Source organism: Serinus canaria, chromosome 8, assembly GCF_022539315.1.
Source record: "Serinus canaria isolate serCan28SL12 chromosome 8, serCan2020, whole genome shotgun sequence".
Lineage (NCBI taxonomy): Eukaryota > Metazoa > Chordata > Aves > Passeriformes > Fringillidae > Serinus > Serinus canaria.
The window spans coordinates 25,990,405-26,013,467 of NC_066322.1; the positions used below are offsets into that span (position 1 = coordinate 25,990,405).

Here is a 23,063-nt window from a genome sequence, read left to right on the forward strand (position 1 = left end):
TCATAGGTTGGCTTTACAGACTCATCATTTAAAAATCAGGCTGTGTTGATGTATTTTGGCTTTTGGCTGTTTCTGTGTTTGGTTTTGGAAAGGCAGTTGACAGTATGTAAAAAAGTTGAAAATTATCTGAGAAATAAATTGTGAAAGGTGTTTTCATCCATCATGGCAAATGCTGTCTGTGTGGGGGGTGCCTGCAGTTGGTGTGCCATGCTGTGGCACAGAGAACACACGCTTTTATCATTTCTGCTGCTGTACAAAGCAGCCCCAAACCCACAGAAGAGTGGCAAATCCGGGAGTCAGTGCCTAGACCTGGCTGGGTCTGCTCAGGGTGCTGTAACCACGCCTGGCTGCAGCTCTGTCCCTGGCCTGGCACACCAGAATGGCATTTCTGTGTGATCCACAGTCCTTTCCTGCTCTCCCTCATTTCCTGTGGTGCCTTTCCTTTATTCCCACACCCATAATATGGTTATATACAGTGACCTGTTCATTTTTTTCATCCTGCTGAACCCATCTTGATGCTGCTCAGGATCCACAGGAATCCATGTGCTCTGTGTGTTACAACCTGTTCAGTGGTACAGACAGCGTGGGTGCTTGGAACATTGTGTCCCTGCTCTGGGAGATGCCACATAAAAATCAAAAATTCACATTGCTCCAGTGCAGCTGCATTTGGGGATTTACAGGCACTTGTAGAATTGAGCCTGGTCCCTGATGATGCAAGGTTTGAGCTGTTGGGTGTGTTATCATTATTCCAGTTATCTCCCACAGTACCAGAACACTCATCCTGCTGATGGTTTTTCTTGGGCAAGGGCTGCCAAATCACCCTGAATTGTGCTGTGATGAGCTCTAAGGAAAGCAGAGACAAAACCACCCAGCTCTTTTTCACTTCACCAGGCTTTGTATCTGGCCCATGGGGAACACCAGGCAATTTCATATCCCTTATCTTCCAGGCAGGTTGGCTTTGCTGAGTGGCCTGGTGTTGTTTATTAAAAGGAAATAAAGAGTGTGAAAAAGGTAAAATAATACAAATAGTGCTTTGTGTAATGAGAGAGATTGACTTGCAGAGTGAATGTGATTCCCTGTCAGGTTTTATTAGTCAAATATGCCTCTCCTGACATACAGGCCTTTTGACACACACCCTTCTCAGAAAGGAGAGACTGTGTTCTGGTAATATTTCAAAAATGAAACATATCTGAGGACCAGGAATTTGTACTTTGATCAGAACTGAAGATCCTTCAAAACATCAGTGTTTCTTAAAATTAAACGCTTTTTTTTTTTTTTTTTTTGGAATGTGCATAGCTTCTCTGTCTGCTGTGTGTTTGGGGATAAATGCCTGGGGTGGGTAGAGCATGTGTCATTGCAGTGTTAGGTGATAAATACAATCTATGCCAGTCTTGGAAAAATTCTGATCACCTCCCACCTGAGCACACTTCTGAGCAGGTAGAACAGCACCAGTTTTGGGAGGTTTGCTCCCTCTGGAATGACCCAGAGTGGGTGAAGCCAGGAGATTTTCTTACCCACCTGCATCAGTTCTGTGTGTGGCAGAATGAACTTTGCCATGTAAGTTTGGAGCTCCATAGAAAGGCAGGGCTGTGGTTGTGGATCCCAACTTTCCACTCACAAATCTTGAGGTTTTCTTTCCCCCACAGCATTTTTGTACCAACGTGTTACAGAGAGCATGGATTTTATTTAGGAAAAGAAGTGTCTGATAATGTAGTATAAAAAAAGCCAGCACAGGATTTTGGTGTATTGCCCTATAAGTGTGTTCTGATGTTACTGCAGCACAGTTTTGTCCACCAGACTTGCCCAGGCCTGGAGCCCGAGTTTCTCCAGCACAGAAGGTCAGGGGATTTACATTTCCTCTGTGAAATGTAAATTTCACTGAGCAGCCCTCAGCTCTGTGGCTCCTGTCAAAGGGCAGCACAGAGCAAAGTCCTGCAGCAAGCAGCACTGCACTCTGCGTTAGCAGGAAATAGCTTGTGTGCCTTGGTTTTACACTGTGTATCTTCTTTAAGAACTTAAAACCAGAAAATTCTTATAGGAGTTAAGATCTGTGTGTTATAGGCAATAAATAACAAAATATACTTTCATATAACATATATCTATATATTACTATTATATATATAATATTAATGGCTATTATCATATTATATATAATCCATGCTATATATATTTATGGCAATAAATACTGTATGTATATAAATGTATATGCATACATTTATGTATAAATACTTTTTTGTGTACATATGAATATTTGTGTATACATATGTATATAAATATATGTATATACATTTGTACATTTGATGTACATAAATAATATGTTTATGTATATAAATGTATATACACTTATATACATAAACATATAAATATCATATTTGCATATAGGTATATAAACATATACATTTTAAATATATCTATTAATAAATTTTATATTTATGTAAATAAATACTGAAAAATTGGAGGATACTTACAAACATTTTGAGAGTCCCAGGAGCAAATTTAATAATAAAGCATGAGCAGGTACTTTTCAGACTTCAACTTCTTGGCCTCATTTCTGACACATGTTCCATAAAGTGTAAAACAGGTGGTTTATGCTCACTGGCATTCTACAGGAATCTAAATTTGTACCTAAAATTCCATGGAAATCAGTAATTTTCATCTGTTTGTACAAAAGAGGAAGAACCAAATTAAGGATGTGCAGTGTGGTTCATCCAAAATTTCTTCTGCTGTGTTGGTTCCCAGGTAGGAATAGGAGTTTTGATAGAGACAGTAATGAAGCAGCAGGATTAGTAATTGAAGACAGAGAAATTAAATTAAAGAAAAAAAATCTAAGGCTTTTCCCTTTGTCTTAATCACAGTTTCCTAAATATTTTGGTAAAACTAGCAGGAACATTATTTACTTTAAATAAGGAATTAACATTGTTTAAGTCTCTCAAATTCTGTTCTTGCCTTTTGAACATTTGCTGTTTTTCCAAACTTTAGATTTGAAAGCTTTGCTAATACTTTTGGGAAAGGGCTTTTCCTAATTTTCAGCTCATTCATTGTGTCATAATTCTGACTAAGTCTCTTGATTTGCTTGGGTTTGAAAATAGATTTTAATCAAAAATATATTGATTTAAAAGTAACATCTATTATAATAAAAAACTTTCCTGAGGTTCAAAAATGCAATGCACCTGCCAAACTTTAATGATTAGCTCATTAAACTTACAGATGGTTTCGTAAGAGAAATCAGCTGTTTAGAAATCAGCTGTTGATGAGTTTCAGGAGTTGAGTGACTTCAACCAAGGATTTCCAAATCTCTGCCTCTCAAACAGCTGCTGGAAGTTTCCAGAGATATATTTATAATTTATTGATTAAAGTCACAAAATGTCAAGAAATGTCAATCCTGGGATGTCAAAATTTCTATTTTTCACTTTTTTTTTTTCATGTGATTTTAATAGTGAAGCTAGTATTTTGATGAACAGATGATTTTAAGGAAATGGAAATATTTTCAGTGAAGTAGAAGGAACTGACATGCCTGGGCTCCATCACTCATTTAACCAACCTGTACAATTTGATGGTTTGCAGTTTTCATAACTATAATCTTAGTTGAGCAAACTCTGTTAGAGAAGTTCTTATTTCTATGATCTTATGGGATTTTCTTTGACTACAGATTTTTCAGCATGGAGAACTCAAAGCTGTCAATAGTTACAGTTTAATAAATGTAATTTTTTGAGGGCTGTTAAAAATAGTACTATAACAATGATTCAAGCAGAGGCCTGGGAAAATTAAATCTGATTTAAAATGTTTTACATAGAATTGCAGTAAAGGAAAGGAAGAGGAGGGCACTGGATGTGCAGGAGCATCCCAAGAAGGCAAATTGGCAATGCAATTAGGAAATCTGTTTGAATTGGGTAGTGATGGCAGATACCAACATGGCTGAGAACTAAGGAAGAGAGATGAGCTGGGTATCAAAACAGAATTTTTTCCTAATATCCATTCGATTGGACATTAGTAAAAATTTCTTCACTGAAGAGGTGCTCAGGTATTGTAACAGGCTGCCTGGGGAAGTGATGCAAGAATTCCAAAGCTGTGCCCATGTGGCACTTAGGGACATGGTTTAGCAGTGGACTTGGCAGTTCTGGGTAAGTGCTTGGGTCAGTGATCTTAGATCTTGGAGGGTTTTTCCAACCTTAAGGATTCTGTGATCCCATGAAACTTCTACAGCTTTTCCACCACTGCTATCCACTGAACTTCCCTGGAAGCCCTTGGGTTCCAGCATGGTTTTGGCAGAGGTGCTGGGCATGACCAGCTGCTCCCACCACACTCAACAGCTTCCAGCAGCCAGCCCAGTGATCTGGCTTTAAGTGTGGCAAGAGCATTCACAGCCTCAGGAAGACTCATCCAGAGGAAGTATGATGTTGGGTGGTGGATCTAATTCATCCCATACCAACTGCCCCAGCTTTCTGTCAACACTTCAGCCTCATCAGACTGGGCCTCAGCCAAGTTGTGCAGCTGCCAATGAGTGTGGACAGGATCAGATGGGTTGGTTTGTAAAGCTGAACATGGACAGGATCAGATGGGATGGTTTGTAAAGCTGAACATGGACAGCATCAGATGGGATGGTTTGTAAAGGTGAACATGGACAGGATCAGATGGGATGGTTTGTAAAGGTGAACATGGACAGGATCAGATGGGTTGGTTTGTAAAGCTGAACATGGACAGGATCAGATGGGATGGTTTGTAAAGCTGAACATGGACAGCATCAGATGGGATGGTTTGTAAAGGTGAACATGGACAGGATCAGATGGGATGGTTTGTAAAGGTGAACATGGACAGGATCAGATGGGATGGTTTGTAAAGGTGAACATGGACAGGATCAGATGGGATGGTTTGTAAAGGTGAACATGGACAGGATCAGATGGGATGGTTTGTAAAGCTGAATGTTTCTCATCAGCACCCCCAAGGCAGCTCTTCCTGGGTCCCTGCGTGATGACCCAGCATCTTCTTCAGCAGTCAATAACAGGAGGATCAAACAGATCTTGAGTGAGCTCAGTAAGGAAAGAAAAGAACAGAGCTGGACATGGACTTTGGAAAAGGGCCTGGAGTGACAGGACAAGGGGGAATGGCTTCAAACTGCCCGAGGACTGGGTTAGATGGGATATTTGGAAAAAATTCTTCCCTGTGAGGGTGGTGAGGCCCTGGCACAGGGTGCCCAGAGAAGCTGCGGCTGCCCCTGGATCCCTGGAAGTGTCCAAGGCCAGGCTGGGTGGGAGTTAGACCAACTTGGTCTAGTGGAAGATGTTCCTGCCCATGGCAGGAGGTTGGAATGAGGTGGCCTTTAAGGTCCCTTCCAGCTCAAGCCACTGTAGGATTCTCTGGATTCCAGTGGATAACAACATAATTAAGAATCAAACTTTGAACTGATGTGTGTGTAATGTACCCACTGTGTGTAATGAGGCTAAAAATGACACTGGGCATTTGTTACTCTTGAGAAAGGAGAGGATGCCCACATGGAAATGTTGGCACACATGGAAGTAAATGGTGGTAGTGGTACATGAGCAATTAATTCAGCAATTAACCAAATTAACCTTAACCAAAAGTGCCTGTGCTGCTGCTGAGGTATTTACACATTTCACAGTGTAGATCTCCACCATATGAGTACCTATGTTGACAGAGTTTTGTTTACTCTTTTCTGGGCTAAAACCCTTGAAATTCCCACATTTGAGATGATGTTCTGAATGTCTTGTCAGGACCTTCAGTTTCTGTGAGTCATTGAAAGGAACTATCCCAAGGCTTGGGATTTGGTACCTTCTGAACTCTTGGTGCAGGTGTCAGTAACCTGGAGGATGGATGCATTTGTCCCTGTGAACCACATGGCTCTGTCAGGGACAGGAGTGGATTCGTGGTGAATGTGTCACATCTTCTGGCCTTTTAGACTTCACACCACTGAGAAGTCCAGGAGCATGGGAGATGTAGAAATAAACATGTAGAACATTTTCTGGCACAGTGTTCTTTGAGAAATTGTGTCACAGACTTCAGCACATTGACTTGCTGATGCCTTGTATGAATCATGTGCTTCTGTTCTTCATGTCTGTGACCATACATACATTAAATAGATATGCTTTGTCTTTTTAAGGCAGTACCGTGAGAATCAGTAATGCACAAGCTTTCCAGGAAATGTAAGAATTTCTCCTAGGTTTTTGTTGTTTGCTTGTTTGGGTTTTTTTTATTCTTCACTGACATCTTGACAGGCTGATCCAGAATCCCTTTCTTACCTGGCAGGTATAGAAGGATAAAATCCATTCCCATGTTGCAGTCCTGCCTAGGATTCCTTGGATGGGCTTTGGTCTCTGTCTGTTGTATGAAGCAGAGTTAAAAGAGCTGATTTCAAAGAGGATGACTTAGAGCTAATGTGAATATTGGTGGTCTGGAATGCATCCAGTAAATGACAAATCAAGTAGAAGAGCGTGACTGCGTGTTCCCAGGGTTTACTGTAGTTCCCTGTGTTTAATTGCAGACCTCCAAAGAGGACCTTCTCCAGGCTGATTTTGAAGGAGCTTTAAAATTCTTCAGGGTTCAGTTGCCCAAGAGGTACAGAGCTGAGGAGAACGCCCGGAGACTCATGGAACAGGCTTGCAATATTAAGGTAAGGATGAACTTCATTGTGCTTCTCATTCAGCCAGCAGTTTGTCCAGGAAGAGTAAAATGCAACATTAAGAATGGCAGTAGCATGGGGAGAGTAAAGAAATTAAATCACTGGTTTATTGCTTTTGATATATGTTTGTATAATTGCACACACACCTTCTGTCTTTAAAGAAAGTGAATCTGTGACCTTTTCTCTCTGTGTCTGCTTGGGTACAAGCTAATAATTAAAACAGAAAAACGGTGCATCATCAACAATTATCAGAACTCACTAATTCCTTATTTGTTTTATAAACAGTGACTGCAGTAAACCAATTAATCACTGTGTGATAATCATGCAAACAAAGCTCAGATATTATTTATTTTGCTCAGAAGCTGTTTGTCTGCTGAGTGCTGTGTATAATGCATTTGAATTGAGGTAGAAATGAGTTTTGTTTGTATATCAAGCTTACCAAGACAGAATATGTTTTTATATTCTACCCTACCCAAGATTCTGCTGTCAGAAGTCAGGCTGCTCTGAACTTACTGACTACAAGTATTGGACTTGAACCAAATTAGAGAAGCATGACTGTAAGCTGTTGAGGGTGAAAACCTGTTTAAAATGGCTGCAGAGGTTCATAACGTGGTCCTTTGGAAAGTCCTGGATTTTTTTTTAATTTTTTTTTTTTGTTGTTGTTGAAATATGTATAGCTGTTTGGGGCTTCATGTTTGATCTTGGAGAAAAAGTGTTTTAGTCATTTCTTGGAATGTGAGCTCTGATGGGAAGTGCATGTTTGGTGTGGCCCAGTGATGGACAGAGAACATCCCACTAGGAAGAATGTTCCTGCAACACTCTGCCTCTTTTTATCTCTCTCAATATATTTGTTAATTTCCCTTGTACTGCTTAATTTCATCATTTATTAAGGGCTTTTCCCCTTCTGGTTAAAACACTGATCTTAGGAAAAAATAGGTCTTGCCATCTGAATGTTTACTCCAGCCAAGGAAAAGAAGATCTGTGCAAATGTTTTAGTAAAATTGTGCTTGAATTTCAATTCTGCTACTGAAAGAGACTATTTGTGAGTACAAGCTGCAGTTTGATGTTTAGTCCTCTGCTTGGCTGTTGAAAATGAGTAATTGAAGGCCTTAACAAGTACAAGAGAATTATCTTTATGCTACTTACTCAGTGTGTATTTTCTGATGGGGGGTTGAAGTCTTCATGGTACCTGCTGGAAGAGCTATTTGTCAATTTTCTCATGCCTTTCTCCTTTTCTTGTGCAATATATTGTATGTCACATGATGTTATTTGTCATTAGTATTTCATTGAGTACTGGATGTATGTGTAGGTGATGTGCTTTATTGGGGAAGTATTTTGAAATATACCTGAGGCAGATGCTCAGGGTTCAGCACGTGGGAAGAGAGTGACATTCTGAACTGCTAGTTGACAGGAAGGGGTAGGGTTTGACAGTGGATTAATTCACTGCATACACAGGATTTCACACACTGTGGGTCCTGGCTAACAGAAAAGCTCAGGTGAGTGTAGCAAACGTGGAGTTGAGTCACCCCCCTTGTGTGTGTGACTTGTAGAGAAGTGTGTGAGGATTAGTAGGAATTACTGAAAAGAAGAGAATTCAGAGGCAAGACCTGGGGCCATCAGGGGTGGGAGAAAGTGGAAGGTTGAAGTCACCCTCTGCTGTGTCAGTAACTGCTGCTCTGGTGTGATTGGGGACTCAGGCTCTGCTGACTCCCTGGGTATACAACTCATCCTGGAAGGGACTTCAGGAACTCAGTGTGAGGGAACTCAACACAAGACCCCGTTGGAGGGAGGGTGAAACTTAAATTAAAGGAGTGTGTGTCCCCAGACTTGCACCCTTGTCACAGGTGCCACTTGTCCCCATGGTCACTGGAGCATCTCTCTGGCCATGGTCTCTGGTGTGGGATGAGGATGAGGAGCAGTGGCTATTGAGTCCTCAGTGTGTCCCTGGATCCTGTTAACTGGTGACAATAAATTGGCTTTTGGACATGTTTTTTGTCTAGGAGGGACAGGAATGTGTTGGCCTTGGTGGTTCTGGAGTGTCCATCTGTGGAGAAACTCAAAACACAGATGACTGCTGAAGGTCACCCTCCTTCAAGGGCTGGTTTAGACAAGATGTCCTCCAGAGATCACTTCCAACCTAAACTAGTCCATGATTCTTTAATTAGACATTAGAATCATTGAATTTATTTACCACCAGGTGCTAATAATTGCAGGAGCTGACATGCTCAAACAGGAGATTTTAGTCTTGATCATCCCCAGTGGTAGAGTCCCAGGGAGCACAGAGGTTGTATGGAGAGCAGCAGTCTGTCTTCTTCAATGCAGCAAAACTTAAAAAAAGCCAAACCAGACTCTTAAACTTCTTTTTTGTGCTGTATGAAAGAGGCACTGTGTGTCTTTCCACTGCTTGTGGGTTGTATTAGTACTTGTAGACTAAACAATGGAGGGTTTTAGAGCAAGTATCACACAGTAAGTGAATGGAGGATTTTCTTCAGATTCCTCAGCTAATTACAGAGGCATAAAAACCTAAAAACAGAGCTGTGTTGTGGCCAGGCTTCATAGTGAGCTGTATCTTTTCCAGTGTTTCTTTTAATTTTGTTCCCACATTACCTCAGAACAAAACAGGAGTTTAACATATAATAAAAATCCACCTCTCCTTGCTTACTTTTTTCTTGAGCTTTAGCTGAGCTACATCTAGTCCTGCAGAAGGCAAATTTAAAACTACTTGGTGTTTTTTCTCCCTAATTTCACAACTTTTCAATGAGTTCGGGATGTAACCCTTGGATTTTGAAAGTGCTGTGTTGGAAATAGTTCTATCATACTACTTTTTGAGGAAAAGGATTGGTATCTGTCTTTTTCTCAAGAGCAGATCTGCAAATACAAAGAAAAATGCTGCTATTAAATGAAATTCCTGTGTAGAATGTGCTAGAAAATGTCTTCTTCAATTAAGAATTATTTTTGGGGGTTATTCACTAGGTCTGGATTTCAGTCATTTACTAGTAAATCACTGGGAACAGTGGAATTGGAATTACCAGTAGTGTTTTCCTACAGAGCTTGTTGGGTCATATTCCATTGTTGAAGAGCATTTTGAACTAATTCATGCTATGAAATAATAGGGGCTAAGAAATAATATAGCCTGGATTTGGAGTCATAGAGGGATTTTTATGCATATGCTTTGGGGAGGGGATTTTTTACTTTCCTCATTTTCCTGTCTTTACAAGATTTTTCAGAAGCTTTCCTGTGTCTCTAGAGGCCCAATTTTATAAATGAATGAATGAAGACACTCTTTTAGATTTCATGAAGGTTAATCCTAATGATGCTGTTTCATGAAAGCATCTGACAAATTCTTCATGCTCACAACATCTGCCTCAGTTGCCTTTTGCATCTTCTTGCAGTTTCTCTTGCACAGATCTCTGTGTGTCCTAAAGAAGTTGTAATGAGCTTGGATTTTAATAGAGGAGTCCCATCACCTCTGTTCTTCCAGCTGACTTCAGGCAGGTGAGGTGTGGAACAGGAGAAAGTCTCACTGGGAGATGTACTCTGTATGACCATTGCCTGGATTGTCATTTTCCAGTGAATTCAGGGAGTTGTGCCTGTTTCTCCTTGACTGTCCCGTGGCATTTGCAAACAAGCAGAGCTGACATTCAGCATGTGTTAGCTCTGGAAATTCAGAATGTGTTCCATTGCAGCTCTGGAAATGTCAGAGGTGGAGTGTACCAGATGGATAGGTGGGGACATCCTCAGATTCACCTGTGGGATGTCCCCCTGTGCCCAGGGAAGGTGAGGTGAACATGTGGGATGAGATGCACAGGAGCCTGCAGGGAAAGATTGTTCTGTATCATCTGTAGAGACACCTTCTGCTACCTAGCTCAGGCACTGCAGTGACTCCTGGCCTCATCTTCACCATCCTCAGCAGCAGGAAAGATCTCAAATACTGAACTTCTTCCAAGAGAAGGTTCTTCCCAATCATGTAAATCTCCCTTCTGGATGATACTGGGCCATACTGGGCCCCCCAGCAGCATTAGGAGGTTGCTGCTCTCAGCACCTTCAATGAGACCAGCAAATGGCCCTGAATAAAACCAGTGCCTTTCCCAATGCAAAGCAGCCACACACATTTTTGTCACCTCTCCCTGTACTGCCAAGGCTGTCACCTACAGCTGGAGCTGGCACCAGGGCCCTGGATAATAGCAGGGTCAAGGAGAACAGGCTACAGTAGCAGGAGCTGTGCTAAGCTTGTTCTCATTTCTGAATTGTTCCTTGGTGACATTTAAAGCAGGTTTACTTTACAATGTTGCCATTTAAATGTTTTCAGTTGAAAACATTTCATGTGATTTGAAGCTCACACCTTTCTGGTGGGGATGACTGGCTGGCTTCACACCTCTGTTGATCTTCTATCTGGATGTGGTTTTTTACAGGCAGGGTTGAACTCACCTGGTGATTTATGTGACTTTCAATGGGTAGGATTAAGAATAGCTGGTTTGCTGTCTCTCTTCTCTCTAGAGCATTCCCTCACTCTGTGCTTCTCTCTCTATGTGTGTACTTATCCAGATACTTGGGGATCTTGCTATCATGTTAAGACAACACAAAATGCAGCAGAAGAACAAAGGAGGTCACTGCAGAAAGGCCCTGAAACTGCACAAGCATTGGTTCTACCAGTGTTGTATCTATTTAACCTTCCAGTATAAAGGACAGGTTAAAAATTGCTCATTTATCAACTTCTTCAGGAAAGGCCAAACCAAATTGAAAAGGATTTGGTTTAGATCTATAGAAAACCCTGCCATGCTTGTATGCAATTTCTTATGAAAAGCTAATGATCAATTGCTCTTATTATGTTTGTGCTGTTATCTCTGAAGTGCAGATCCACTTGTCCTGGTGACAAGGGTCAAGTTCTGTAATTCCTGTCCTCTTGCAGCTCCACCTTCCTTCTTTCTGCTCAGCTTTGTGGTGCAGGGCACTGCAATGAGCCAGCATCTGGAAATCACATTCAAGTTGGATGTTAAATGTGATTGGAATCTTGGTAATAAGTGTTAACACCATAGAAAGGAATGTTGTTAATTTAAAACAGCAGTTGGAGCTTGAAATGTTTATTTATTTTAACTTATAATACTTATTTAATATTCCAGTGAGCAGGCATGTTGACCAATAGTAAGGCTATATTTTCATGGTGTTTAAGCATTAGTAAAAATTATTTTATTTTATTTCGTTTGGTTGGTTTGGTTTTTATTCATTTGCACTGAGTTGGTATTGTAAGGGACATCAGGTATGTCATTAATTCTTTATCAATAGGAAAGGAATAGAATGTTATTATTATTTAAGCATAATCACATTTTAACAATTTAAAGTAGTTTTGCAACCTGAGCATAAATATTTTGGTGTCTTTGTATTAGTCACTGGTTGTCATATGTACCTGTGAGCAGTGGCATCAACCAGAGCAGTGTTTGCAGTGTAAAGGTCTTCCAAGAACTGTAAAAGTTCGATGTGGAAAAGTTGATACAAACATTTCTTGTCTTTATCCCCAGCAGTTGTATCACTTTGCCCAAATTCTTAGTGGTTTCATTCAGGAAGGTAAGGAAGGCACCTGAAAGCTGCTCCATGGTTCAGTAGAGCACCTAAATCCATTTTGTTCCCCTTGGTGCCATCAGGAGTCAGGGCTTTTCAGTGTGGCACCAGATGTTCCTGTTCCAAGTGGGAGCAGGAGAGCATCCTCAGCAGGGCCTTCTGGCCTGAGCTTCTTGAATCTGGCTCCTTCCCCTGGATGAAAAACAGCTGCTTTCCATCCTTGGGTCTGGAAATAGTGCAGAGAGCAGGAGATGGAGATGGCAGGAGTCCCATTGGTTAACAGCTCTGTCTTCTGGCATCTTTGCCAGAACTTGTCTAAAATAACTCAGCTCCAGAAGTAGGAGGAAATGAACCTTTTTCCCCAAACTGAACTTCAGTCCCAGATGGAGGTTGGCTGGAGCTTTGACTCACCCCCTGTGAGGTGACACATTAAAATATCTCATACAAAGTTCTCTCCTTGCAGTGCTCTGAATGTTGAGCAGTAGCAGTGTCTGGAGTTCCTACTGACAGCACAGTGCTCATATTAGCTTGTTAGAGGAGAAAGTCCCAACTCTCTCTTCCTTTGGAGGAAACAAACCCAGTAACTGATTTTCCCAAAGAATGCCTTGAGTTTGACTGTGGAGAAAGCCTGTGGTGATGGTGCCTGGCAGGTCTGCAGTACCTCTTATTCTCCCAGTAAGATGGTGTCCTTTATAAAGACACTTCTGTGCTACAAAAGAGGCTGTAGAGGAAGAAATGTATCCCAGCACCAGCACTTACAACCGTAATTAAAAGGAACAAACCCACAGGATTTCACATTTTGTGGAGAAAGAGGTGTAGGTAAAAGTGCAGATGCAGAAATGCCTGGAAACAAGCTCTGCACCCCATGTTTATGCTGACAAAGAAGTGTTCCTTGATTCTGACTCAAACATCAACAAAACTGTTGAGACTTAAGATGGCCAAATCTCCCTGGAGGTGGGAATGCCTCTGTGCTTCTCTTGGATATCTTTCAGGCAGTCAGGTCTGAGTGAGCAGGTAGCTTGGCAGTAATCAGCATAGTAATTCTGAGGAAATGTGGGGTTTTTATATGCAAAAGACACTTTTGCATATAAAAGTTGCCAGCCAAAGTTTTGGTGCTGTCTGTGACCCTGAAAAATGTTATATCTTTATTTTTTCAGAACTAAACTCCTGTGACCTGAGAAACTTTTCATTCTCTCCTCTGAACAGCAGAGGAAGAAGCTCTGTTGTCTGCTGGGAGTTCAGGGCACCCACAGAGAATTAGCTTTTACTTTTAAGTCTAGAAGTCTTAGAATACATGCATTGGGAAGTGATTGTGTTCAGGGAAAAAAAATTCAAGCTGCCTTTTGTCTTTTTTAAACAGCCATTATGGTATGTGTCCTTCTCAGAAAAGCTGTGGTTATTTTATTCCTGCAGATGTAACAGAATAAAAAAAAATGAAGTTTTTGGAAAAAGCCACAGGTGGGGTTTGGTGTGGTTGCCCAGAGCAGCTGTGGCTGTCCCATCCCTGGAGGTGTCCAAGGCCAGGCTGGGCAGGGCTTGGAGCCACCTGTGCCATGGGAAGGTGTCCCTGCCCACAGCAGAGGGGTGGAACAAGTGGAGATTTAAGATCTCTCCCAGCCCAAACCCCAGTCTTTGATCCCATCCCACCATCCCATTCTGTGATTCTCTGTTGCAGAAGCTCCAGTAACCCAGAGCTAATGGCCAATGGCCTCAGTGACTCAGGGGGAAAGCAGAGATTCACTCTCAGGGTAGCACAGGGAACAGTTGGGATGGGACATTGCATTCATTTTGGTTTTTGACAAATTAGAGGAGGTGACAAATTCTGCAGCGCTGTGCTGTGCTGAGACCTAGAGCTAAACTTGTAAAAATAATTGGGAGGAGAAGGAAAAGAAAAGGCAAAGCCTAACAGTTTTCCCTTATTTCCCCCAGGCCTTTTGCAAACAAACAGAAGAGGCACTGGGGGCACTGTCTTCTTGTATTTTTGCTGGTGTTTGATTTCTCAGGCACCTGCACTTGGATTTATTCCTCTGCTTTGAAAATGAGGGGACAAAAAAGCCTAAGTATAGGAGACAGTGGCTGCATTTCATAAACACAGAGCTCTGCAGGGACAGCAGCTTTTAGAGCTGAAAGTCTTATTAATAACTTGCCATTCCAAACCCCAGGCATTGTTTTTGGCATTATTGACACTGTTGGAAATTAAATTCAGCAAGTAGTTACTTGGCTGTTCTCTGAGCAGTGTGTAGCTACTGGAGCAGCACTGTAGCTGGGTGCTTTATAAGGGCAATATTCACGTTTTTAGGATCTTCTGATCGCTTTGCTTCAGGATTCTCTGCTTCCCTACAGTTAATTACTTTTGGGGGGGTTTTTTGTTGTTTTTTTGTTTGTTTGTTTGTTTGTTTTTGTTGTTGTTGTGTTGTTGTGGTTTTTTTTTTTTTTTTTGTAGCCTTGTTTCTCTTGTGGAGATTGAGTAGTATGGCAAACATGAAGTTACACTGTTTATATTGTTACGTTTGTTTATGTTTGGGCATAAGTAGATTTCATCTGGCTGGTACCTCATTGTCAAGGAGGAGATGAAGATCAGACCTCCTCATTGTGTTGCCCTAGCTGTCTGTTATTCCTTCAACTTCCTTTGCTTAATTAATTAATGCAATTTCCTGGACAATAATTTTTAACCAAGATTTGATTCTGCAAGTTAATCAAAAGCCATGAAAAAACTGAAAATCTCATCTCCAAGTTATTAATCAGCATAATAATTAGTATAGATGCAGAAATCTGGAGGGGAACTGTTTACAAGGGCATGGAGTGACAGGACAAGAGGCAGTGGCTTCAAACTGAGAGTAGATTTAGATGGGATATTGGGAAGGAATTCTTCCCTGTGAGGGTGGGGAGGCTCTCAGAACAGGGTGCCCAGAGAAGCTGTGGATGCCCCTGGATCCCTGGAAGTGTCCAAGGCCAGGCTGGATGGGGCTTGGAGCAGCCTGGGACAGTGGAAGGTGTCCCTGCCAATGGCACAGAATTGAAACAAGATGAGCTTTTTAAGGTCCCTTCCAACCCAAATCATTTTGTGATTCTGTGTTAATTAATAACCTCTTAAATCTGGAAGTATAGCCATGAATTCAGTGTGCATGCATGGCTCAGGGGCCAGTGTCAGCTTGAATCACACAGCTACTGTGACAGCAGAGCTGCAAAATCTTCAGCTTCAGCAGTCCCCCAGCCCAGGTGCAGCTGCACATGCCACCAGCCTGGAGGGTGCTGCTCACTCCTGAGCTGCACAAGAAACACAGGTGTGTGCTCACTAACACACACACACACTGGGGTGACATAACTGGGAGAGGCTCAGAGCTTAATGCGGCAACCTCTGGGGGAAAAGCAGTTAAACTCCAGCTGATGTTCTTCACAGAGTCAAACAGTGTCTGAGCAGCTCCTTTTTAATCTCAGCAATCTTTTGGTTAACCTACAGCTCAGAGCACAAGATCAGTGCCCTTATAGTGCATCCTTGTGAGGAACAATTTGATGGCAGTCTGAGTGAGCCACCCAGGATGCTCCCTCTTTGCACAGCAGGGAATATTGATTCTGTTTCTGATTCAGTCAGGAGCAGTGGGAAGAGCTGGAGAAGAGATCAGGGCTTTGCTTCTGTGGTGTTTTCTGGGTTCCCTGACAGAGGAGGAATTGATGAATCTGACTCCATGTTCTTAAAAGGCTAATTTATTATGATTTGATATTATGCTATACTAAAAACTATACTAAAGAGAGAAAGGATACTTACAGAAGGCTAAAAGGTAATAATGAAAAACTCATTACTCTCTCTTCCAGAGTCCTAACACAGCTGGCTGTGATTGGTCATGAAATAAAAACAATTCACATGAAACCAATCAATCACCTGTTGGATAAACCATCTCCAGACCACCTTCCAAAGCAGCAAAGCACAGGGGAAGCAAATGAGATAATAGTGTTTTCATTTTTGGCCAGGAAGAAATCCTGGCAAAGAGGATTTTTCAGAAAATATGATGGTGACATGTTTCCTAACTGGTGAGGGTGCCATGTTCCACTTGCTCCTGTGTGCCCCAGGGCACCTGTTGCAAGCAGCTGGATTAAATAATGCTTTAGCAATTGAAGGATTCTTAGGCAATTGAATAGTGCTTTAGCATCTGAGCACCTGCTTGCCTTACCTCAGGCTCATTTCTTCTCCCACTGTCGAGGACACACAAAACTTTATTGTCAGGCTGTTCCCTTTGATGATTGTGCAATCTACCAGACCTGTCAGAAATAAGGAAAAAATTCAATCACCTTGTCACCAGTGCCTTGTTTTCAAATGTTAAACAGTGCTGAAACCAGTAAGTGTGATGTCTTTCCTCATGAGGTAGTGGTGAAAGAGATTTCTCTCACTGAAAGGAGCTGTATTTTGGTGCCACAGAAAACAGATCCCAGCCCAGTTTTCTTCATTCCAGCTGCCTGTCCAGACCATCATACTCAGGTAAGCTTGTATAGGGACACAAATCCTGTTATTTTAAGTAGCAGCAGGAAGGTCTGAGGCACATTTGGCCCTTGTTTTTCTTGTAATGCAAAGTGAAATGTAGGTTTGTGTTGTAGTGAGCTTCCTTCAAGAGAACTTGCTTCGTTTTTCCCTTTTCTAAGCCCAGTCTGAAGCAGGGCATGTTCCTTTTGCAGGAGGGAGGAGATGTGGTGGGAAAGGAGCATTTTCCTTGGCACAGTTTGTGTTTCCCAGAATTCTGATGAGGGGTTCTCCAAAGGCAGTGGCTCTGTAGCTGATGGGGATCTGGTTTGGCCATATGTTTATTCCTTTTGTCCCAAAATGTACCAGAGCCATCTTCTCCAGCCAACACAACAAATCCAAGTGCTTCAAGACTCGGTAAAAAACACTTCTGGTCAGGGCTGGGGGTGTAGAGGGGAAGAAGGTGCTGCCTGCACTTGGTGAGCCTGGAATACCTTCACCCCCCCTCTCTGCCAGCCTGGAGTGCAAATGCTCATCCCAGGGGCAGCAGTGATTGCTGAGAGGAATTGGGAGCAGGGCTGGCTGTGGGCTGGGCTAGAGCCCATCTCATGTTTCACTGCTCTCATCCGTCCAGCAGCGTCTCCTCTGGTGGCTGGGTCTCTAATGGGAAGGAGCAGCACAGTTAAAGGTGCAGCACTGGGCTGGGAGCTCACACAGGGCTTGTTGGGAGCCCAGGCTCCCCTGGGAACAGCCAAGAGTCCCTCTCTGTTTTCCTTTAGTCTTTCTTTATTGTGACATCCACACAATGTCAGTAATGATCCTGTCTGGCAGAAGGGCTTTTCCCTGTTCACCTGTGTGACTTGGGGGTTTTCAACCCTTGATCCACCAGGCAGGAATATTCTCCAAGATTATGTCCTGTCATAGGAATTTGGAGAAAAACTGCTGGAAAGGTGAAAAAACCTGAGAAATGTTCAAGTCCCTGGTGCAAGGGGTTTCACACACCTGTACTCACTGGTGAGGGCTGGAGTAAAACAAGCACCTGTTGTAAGGTTACACAGCTCTGGGGTTTGTGTTTGTTCCCTTCTTGTTGCTGTTATGATATAAAGTGAACTGTAAGGATTAGGAAGGGAATTTAGATATCTGTGCTGTGAGAGACTTCTCAGAAACATCACTAATGATGGCTCTTAATTTTTTAATGTGTCTCACCTTGCACTCATGGAATTAAACCAGCATTTTGTGCTGAAGGCAAATTTGTTGCCATTAGAAAAAGTCTGCTCCCGGAGTGTAAGAACATACAGCACCTGTAATGGAGGAAAGTACTAAGCTTTTATTCTTGTGACCTTGTCCAAAGGATGTAATGATAGGATGTAATCACAATATAATTCAATTCTTACAGTCTGGAAACCATGGCAGTTGACATAAAGTGACATTTCAGGGGAAGTAGGCACGTGGCTTAGTACATCTCTTGCATTACTGATGGTATTTGCTCTTCCTGCTTCTCTTGCTCCACTCTTAATACACCATCAGAACACAAGATTCTGGGAAATGTGTAACAGTGGATCACAGTTAACCTTGTAAATAAAATCCAGTGTGCTGGAGAGTGATGTGAGCTGGTTGCTGTATGCCTGCTGTATTCGTGTTAATATAGCAGTACTTTTTAATCTCTTTGGAGAGATTAAATCCTAGCCTGCACACCTTCAGGGTCTCATTTAGGAAAGCAGAGAATAAAATTCCATTTGACTTTTGATATGGTCTTTGGTTCTTGTGACCTAAACCAAGACTCTCCTTCTTCCATCACGGATTTTGCTCAGGCTCAGGGAGCACAAACAGTTCCACCAGGTGCTTGACTCTGCAAATACCCCAGAGATGGATGTGCCACAGCAGCATTTTGTCATCCCTCGATCAGAGGAGGAAAAGCTGGAGCTGGGAGCTCAGGCACAGACAACTCCAGCCAGCAAAAAGGAAAAGTCACAAGGTATTTTCCATCTGTGTACTCCTCTAGCACTGGAATCACGTTATTCCCAATTAACTCTTGTAGCCTATGGGCTGTTTTGTGTGCACTGGGAAGATCTCAGTGCAGTCAGTTATCTCTGTGTGTCTCTCCCTTCTGAGACTGGTCCTTGCACCTTTGATGAGTCACTTAATAGGCTCATTAAGGAAATGGAGGCTATCTCATCTAAGAGTTCACTCACTGAGCCACAGTCGCCTTCCTTTCAACCCCAGACAAAGAGGGAAACAAAACATTGCCAATTGCATCTGTGTGTGCGGCTCCCAAGGACACAGAATTCGTTTTTTAAATTGTAGAGATTGAAAGCAGCCATCCTGCTCCATACTATGTAATTTCCTGCCTATGGAACTGGGCGTGGCTTCTAAACCTTCCACCCCATCACGGGAGAGATGAAGTGCTGTGATGGGGCCCTCAGGGGGATGAAATGCAGGGGAGAAGTTTCCCTGCTCCAAGTAAATTTGGTTCACTGGTAGCCCCCAGAGGTTTTCACTGTAGCTGAAGCACCACACAAATACAAGTGATCTGTAAATAAGGAGTGAAGTGAGTTCTCACTGTGCAGTGTGTGTATAATGCAGGGAGCAAGGTCACTGTGTTTTGCTTTGCTGCTCCTGCTGGATTCCTGGACAAGCTGCTCAGCCCCTCTGCTGACCCAGGCACCATCCCACACCTCCCTCCGTGATCGTGTGCCACCCAGGTCCCTGCCTTGCTGCCAGCATCCAGCTGCATGGAGCAGTGGGAAACAATCAGCTGGTACACTCCAGCCCCAGATTAGGTGACCCAGAGAAATCTTTTATTCAGAACTCTCATTCAAATCCTCCATGAAATGTCCACATGTTGTTCTTGCTGCTCTCATAGCTCAGTTCTCTCTAGTAGCTGCTGTCTATATAATGATCCTCCTCTGTGTCCACATGAGGCTGTTCCAGAAGGCTGGAAAGGAATTACCTGGCCAGAATATATGGGTTTTTATTGCTGAGATTCAGTTACTTAAAGATTCACGAGGTGCACGTTCCTTTAGTGAATGCAGAGATAGCATGGTGATAAAACCTGAGCATGCAGTGCTGGGGAGATGTTTTAGGTAAGTGCCACTGAAAACATGCTCTGTGGTCAGCTGGCACTAACATAGCCAGGGGAGCCCAGCAGAACTGGGTTTGAGCTATTTAAGATGGTTAATAAGTAATTAACCCAGGAGGTGACTGTAACAGACATCGTTTGAATCAAGATTGAATTATTGGTTTCCCAGGCATGCTCTGGAATGTATCAGTTTGCTGGCAGGACAAAGCCTCTCAGCCATGTTAGTTAACAATCCCTGCATTCAGGAACCCCTCCTAAAGGATGCCCAGAGGATCAGATTCACCAGTTACTTCTTCTTCCCTCACTGCTGCCAGGAAAAGGCCACCTCCCCACATTTCCATTCAATTTGTCTTTAGCTGAAAAGATGCTGATTTCATGCTCTCTTACCCTGCAGCAGCCAGCCTGTTGCTAAGATACTGAAAAGGCCAGGGTCTGGGTGCTTTTTCTCAGCCCATTGCAATTCGTATTTATTTATTTATGCATCTTATTTACATAGCTAAACAGATCTCTTCCCTACTGCAGAAGCAAAGCCACGAGGCTCCAGGTTGCACCAGGGTGCCTTGACTTGCATAGCTGCATGTCCAGCACCATCCTCTGCCCTGTTTTTCCTGTTCATCAACTGAGCAAACTTCTCAGGATATTTGTTGAGCTGCAGTGACTTCCAGGAGATAATGGAAGTATGTTTTAAAGGCATAGCTGGCCATGGATTGCCTACCCAGTGTTTGGTCACAGCAGTCCTTGATGGAAATAAAAAGGCCCAGAACAAAGATGGCTTTAAGCCAGTTTTTCTTCTTTCTTTATTTCTGGCTGCTTTAATTTCAGCAGTGTCCACATTCCAGGCTTCTTGTAGCCTAACCAGCTCTGCCAGAGTGAGGAGATGGTTATCCTTCCCTGCCCAGCCATGTACAGGCAGTTCTGCAGGACCAGCTGCATTTTTGTAGGGTGGGGCTGGGATCCCAGCCAGGGCACAGCTTTGTCTGAAATTGTATCCAGGGCAGGAGCAGGCTGCTGATGGAGTGTGCATGCACAGAGAAACTGGCAGAGCATTTACAGTGGCTACAGGTGGATAGCTGAGGAGAGCAGAGGAGTAATGAAGATATTCCTGTGCCATTTGTTCCAGATGTGCTCCTCAAACCAGAGAAGCTGGAAGTGATTGGTGTGTTCTGTTCCATCCTGCATTGCCAGAGAACCTCCCTGGCAAGCAGAGAATCATTGCACTGATGTGAGTCACTTCTCACAGCCAGGAAAGCATCAGGCAGGAATGCTGTACCATGGCCTGGCTGTTTGTCCTGCTTGTCTTTTGTAAAAAACACCAATCACTTGGTTTTAAAATTTTAAAAGGATAATAGTAATAAAATGGTTATAAAAATAGTAATATAATTAGAGTAATAATAATTTTGGACAATTGGGATTAGGACAATATGAGATAACAGAAACAAAGAGTTATGGACAGTCCTGGTACCTCTTTCTGAGCAAAATAAGCCCAAAAAAGGATGCACATTAACAGAGGATTAACCCTTAAAAGCAACAGCCTGTTGCATGTTCATACACCTCATCCATGATGCATCAATTCCATTCAAACACAGGATTCTGTCTGGGCAGTGTCAGCTTCTTCCTCTGAATCCTAAAGGAGTCTTCAGGGCCAAGCAAGGCAGGAAGAAGTTCATGTCTTCTGATAATGGGGCAATAAATTCTCTTTCTCTGAAAGATTTGGGTGTCCTGTGGCTGCTAACTCTGTGTGAGTCCTTTCTTTTAAAAAACTATCCTACATAGCAGTTTCTATTTTAACCTTATGTTATAACCTAAAACTATATTTAACACACTACTTAAGAAAATTAATACAGCATCACTTTCTAATGTAACATATATAATATTCATTTTAATATTTGTGAAAAGCCAATCATAAAATGTGCATGTTTCACATATTTCTTTGGTGAAAGCACTGCCACACTCCTCAGTAAAAACTTCAGAGACAATTCAGAGCCTCTCAGAAGCTCCAGTATTTTGCACCTCCTGCACAATACTGTAGCTTGAGAAAGAAGTGAGTGAATCCTGTCGAGATTTATTTGGAGCAAACAGGGACCAAACTGGTTTTCCCCCTACTTCTTCCTTTTTGTTTCACAAAGCAGAGCCAACACTGATGGAGCTCAGTCTCTGGACCATACTTCTTCAACAGATGTTGCCTTTTGGGCCTCTCCTTACAGCCTTTGGCTGCACTAGCTGACAGCTTCTTTGTCTAACTGCTGTAGTTTGCATTGTGGAATCCCTTTTGCTAAAAAATAATTTTTCTGCTTTGATGATCCAGCTATGAGCTGAGTCTCTGGAGAAAGCAGAGAGAAGGACATGAGCACTTGGGTTTGAACATAGAGTCCTGCAAAACAGGGGTTGTGCACAAGGCCAGATGTAATTTTTTACATTGAAGTGAGAGGAGAAAGGTGATGTTTTAACTCCAGATTGAATTTTCTTCTTATTTACTTGAAGCATTCAGTTACCCATTGGGAAAGCTAAATTATATCTGCATGGCTTGGCATGCTCATGATGTATTCTCATTTTTTCAGAATAGACTCTTGGTCTTGTCATTTATGACACATCTGTCACTGGAGTGTCCACTGCTTTACACCCAGAGGGGTGCTGATTGTAAAACCTTTGCTGACCAGCAGCTCCTTGTAGATTTTTAATACATCTGAGATTTCACAAGCCAAGCTGTGCTGTTTGTGTCAGGTGTGGGTTTGGTGCCATTGTTCACCCAGAGCTCAGGTGCTCTGGCAGGTGGGGAAGTTACCTGATGTATCCTCTCAGCTGAGGTGTGAACAAAGCTCAGGAGACTTGGTACCAGCCTGAATGGCCAGGAATAACTTCTGCTGCCCTGAGAGGGTTTTTCAGGTACATTTGAAAAGATGAGTCAGCACATCTTAATTTCCTCTGTTGGGGATAGGAAGAATAGGATCTTTCCTATGGGGAGATGTCAGAAAATTAGGGAACAGGAGATGATGTTTAACACCCAGAAGCAGAGAAGTGGCTGGGATGGTTGAGGATCTCTGCATTTCTCATTCTGGCTCTTCCCACCTGGCACACTCAGCTGTCACTCTTGAACTTTCAGAGCTCTGGTAAAATGTGGGGTGGTCTGCAGTGCTGAAAAAGGGCAAAGTAACCCTGAGCTGTCAGGGGCATTGCACAGACACAGCTGCCCCATGGCTGTGCTGATCACTGACCTGCTGCAGACTCTTGTTCTCTCTTTGGTGGTAGTGGGCCCAGCCAGCTTCTATACCCTGAGGTCCTGTAACTCTGAAAGAGTCAAGAAGAGCACAGGAATGCAAACAGTACTGATAAACAGAGCACCA

The 23,063-nt window shown here is 42.7% G+C and overlaps 1 protein-coding gene across 4 annotated transcripts in view; it reads left to right on the forward strand.

Moving 5' to 3' along the window:
* Positions 1-23,063, forward strand: part of RABGAP1L (RAB GTPase activating protein 1 like) — a 226,017-nt gene that overhangs the window by 160,940 nt on the left and 42,014 nt on the right. For all 4 annotated transcript variants that reach the window (XM_030226690.2, XM_050977169.1, XM_030226691.2 and 1 more), the window contains one exon: positions 6,497-6,625. In XM_030226690.2, coding sequence (XP_030082550.1) covers positions 6,497-6,625 — 129 coding nt within the window. The remainder of the gene's footprint in view (positions 1-6,496; positions 6,626-23,063) is intronic.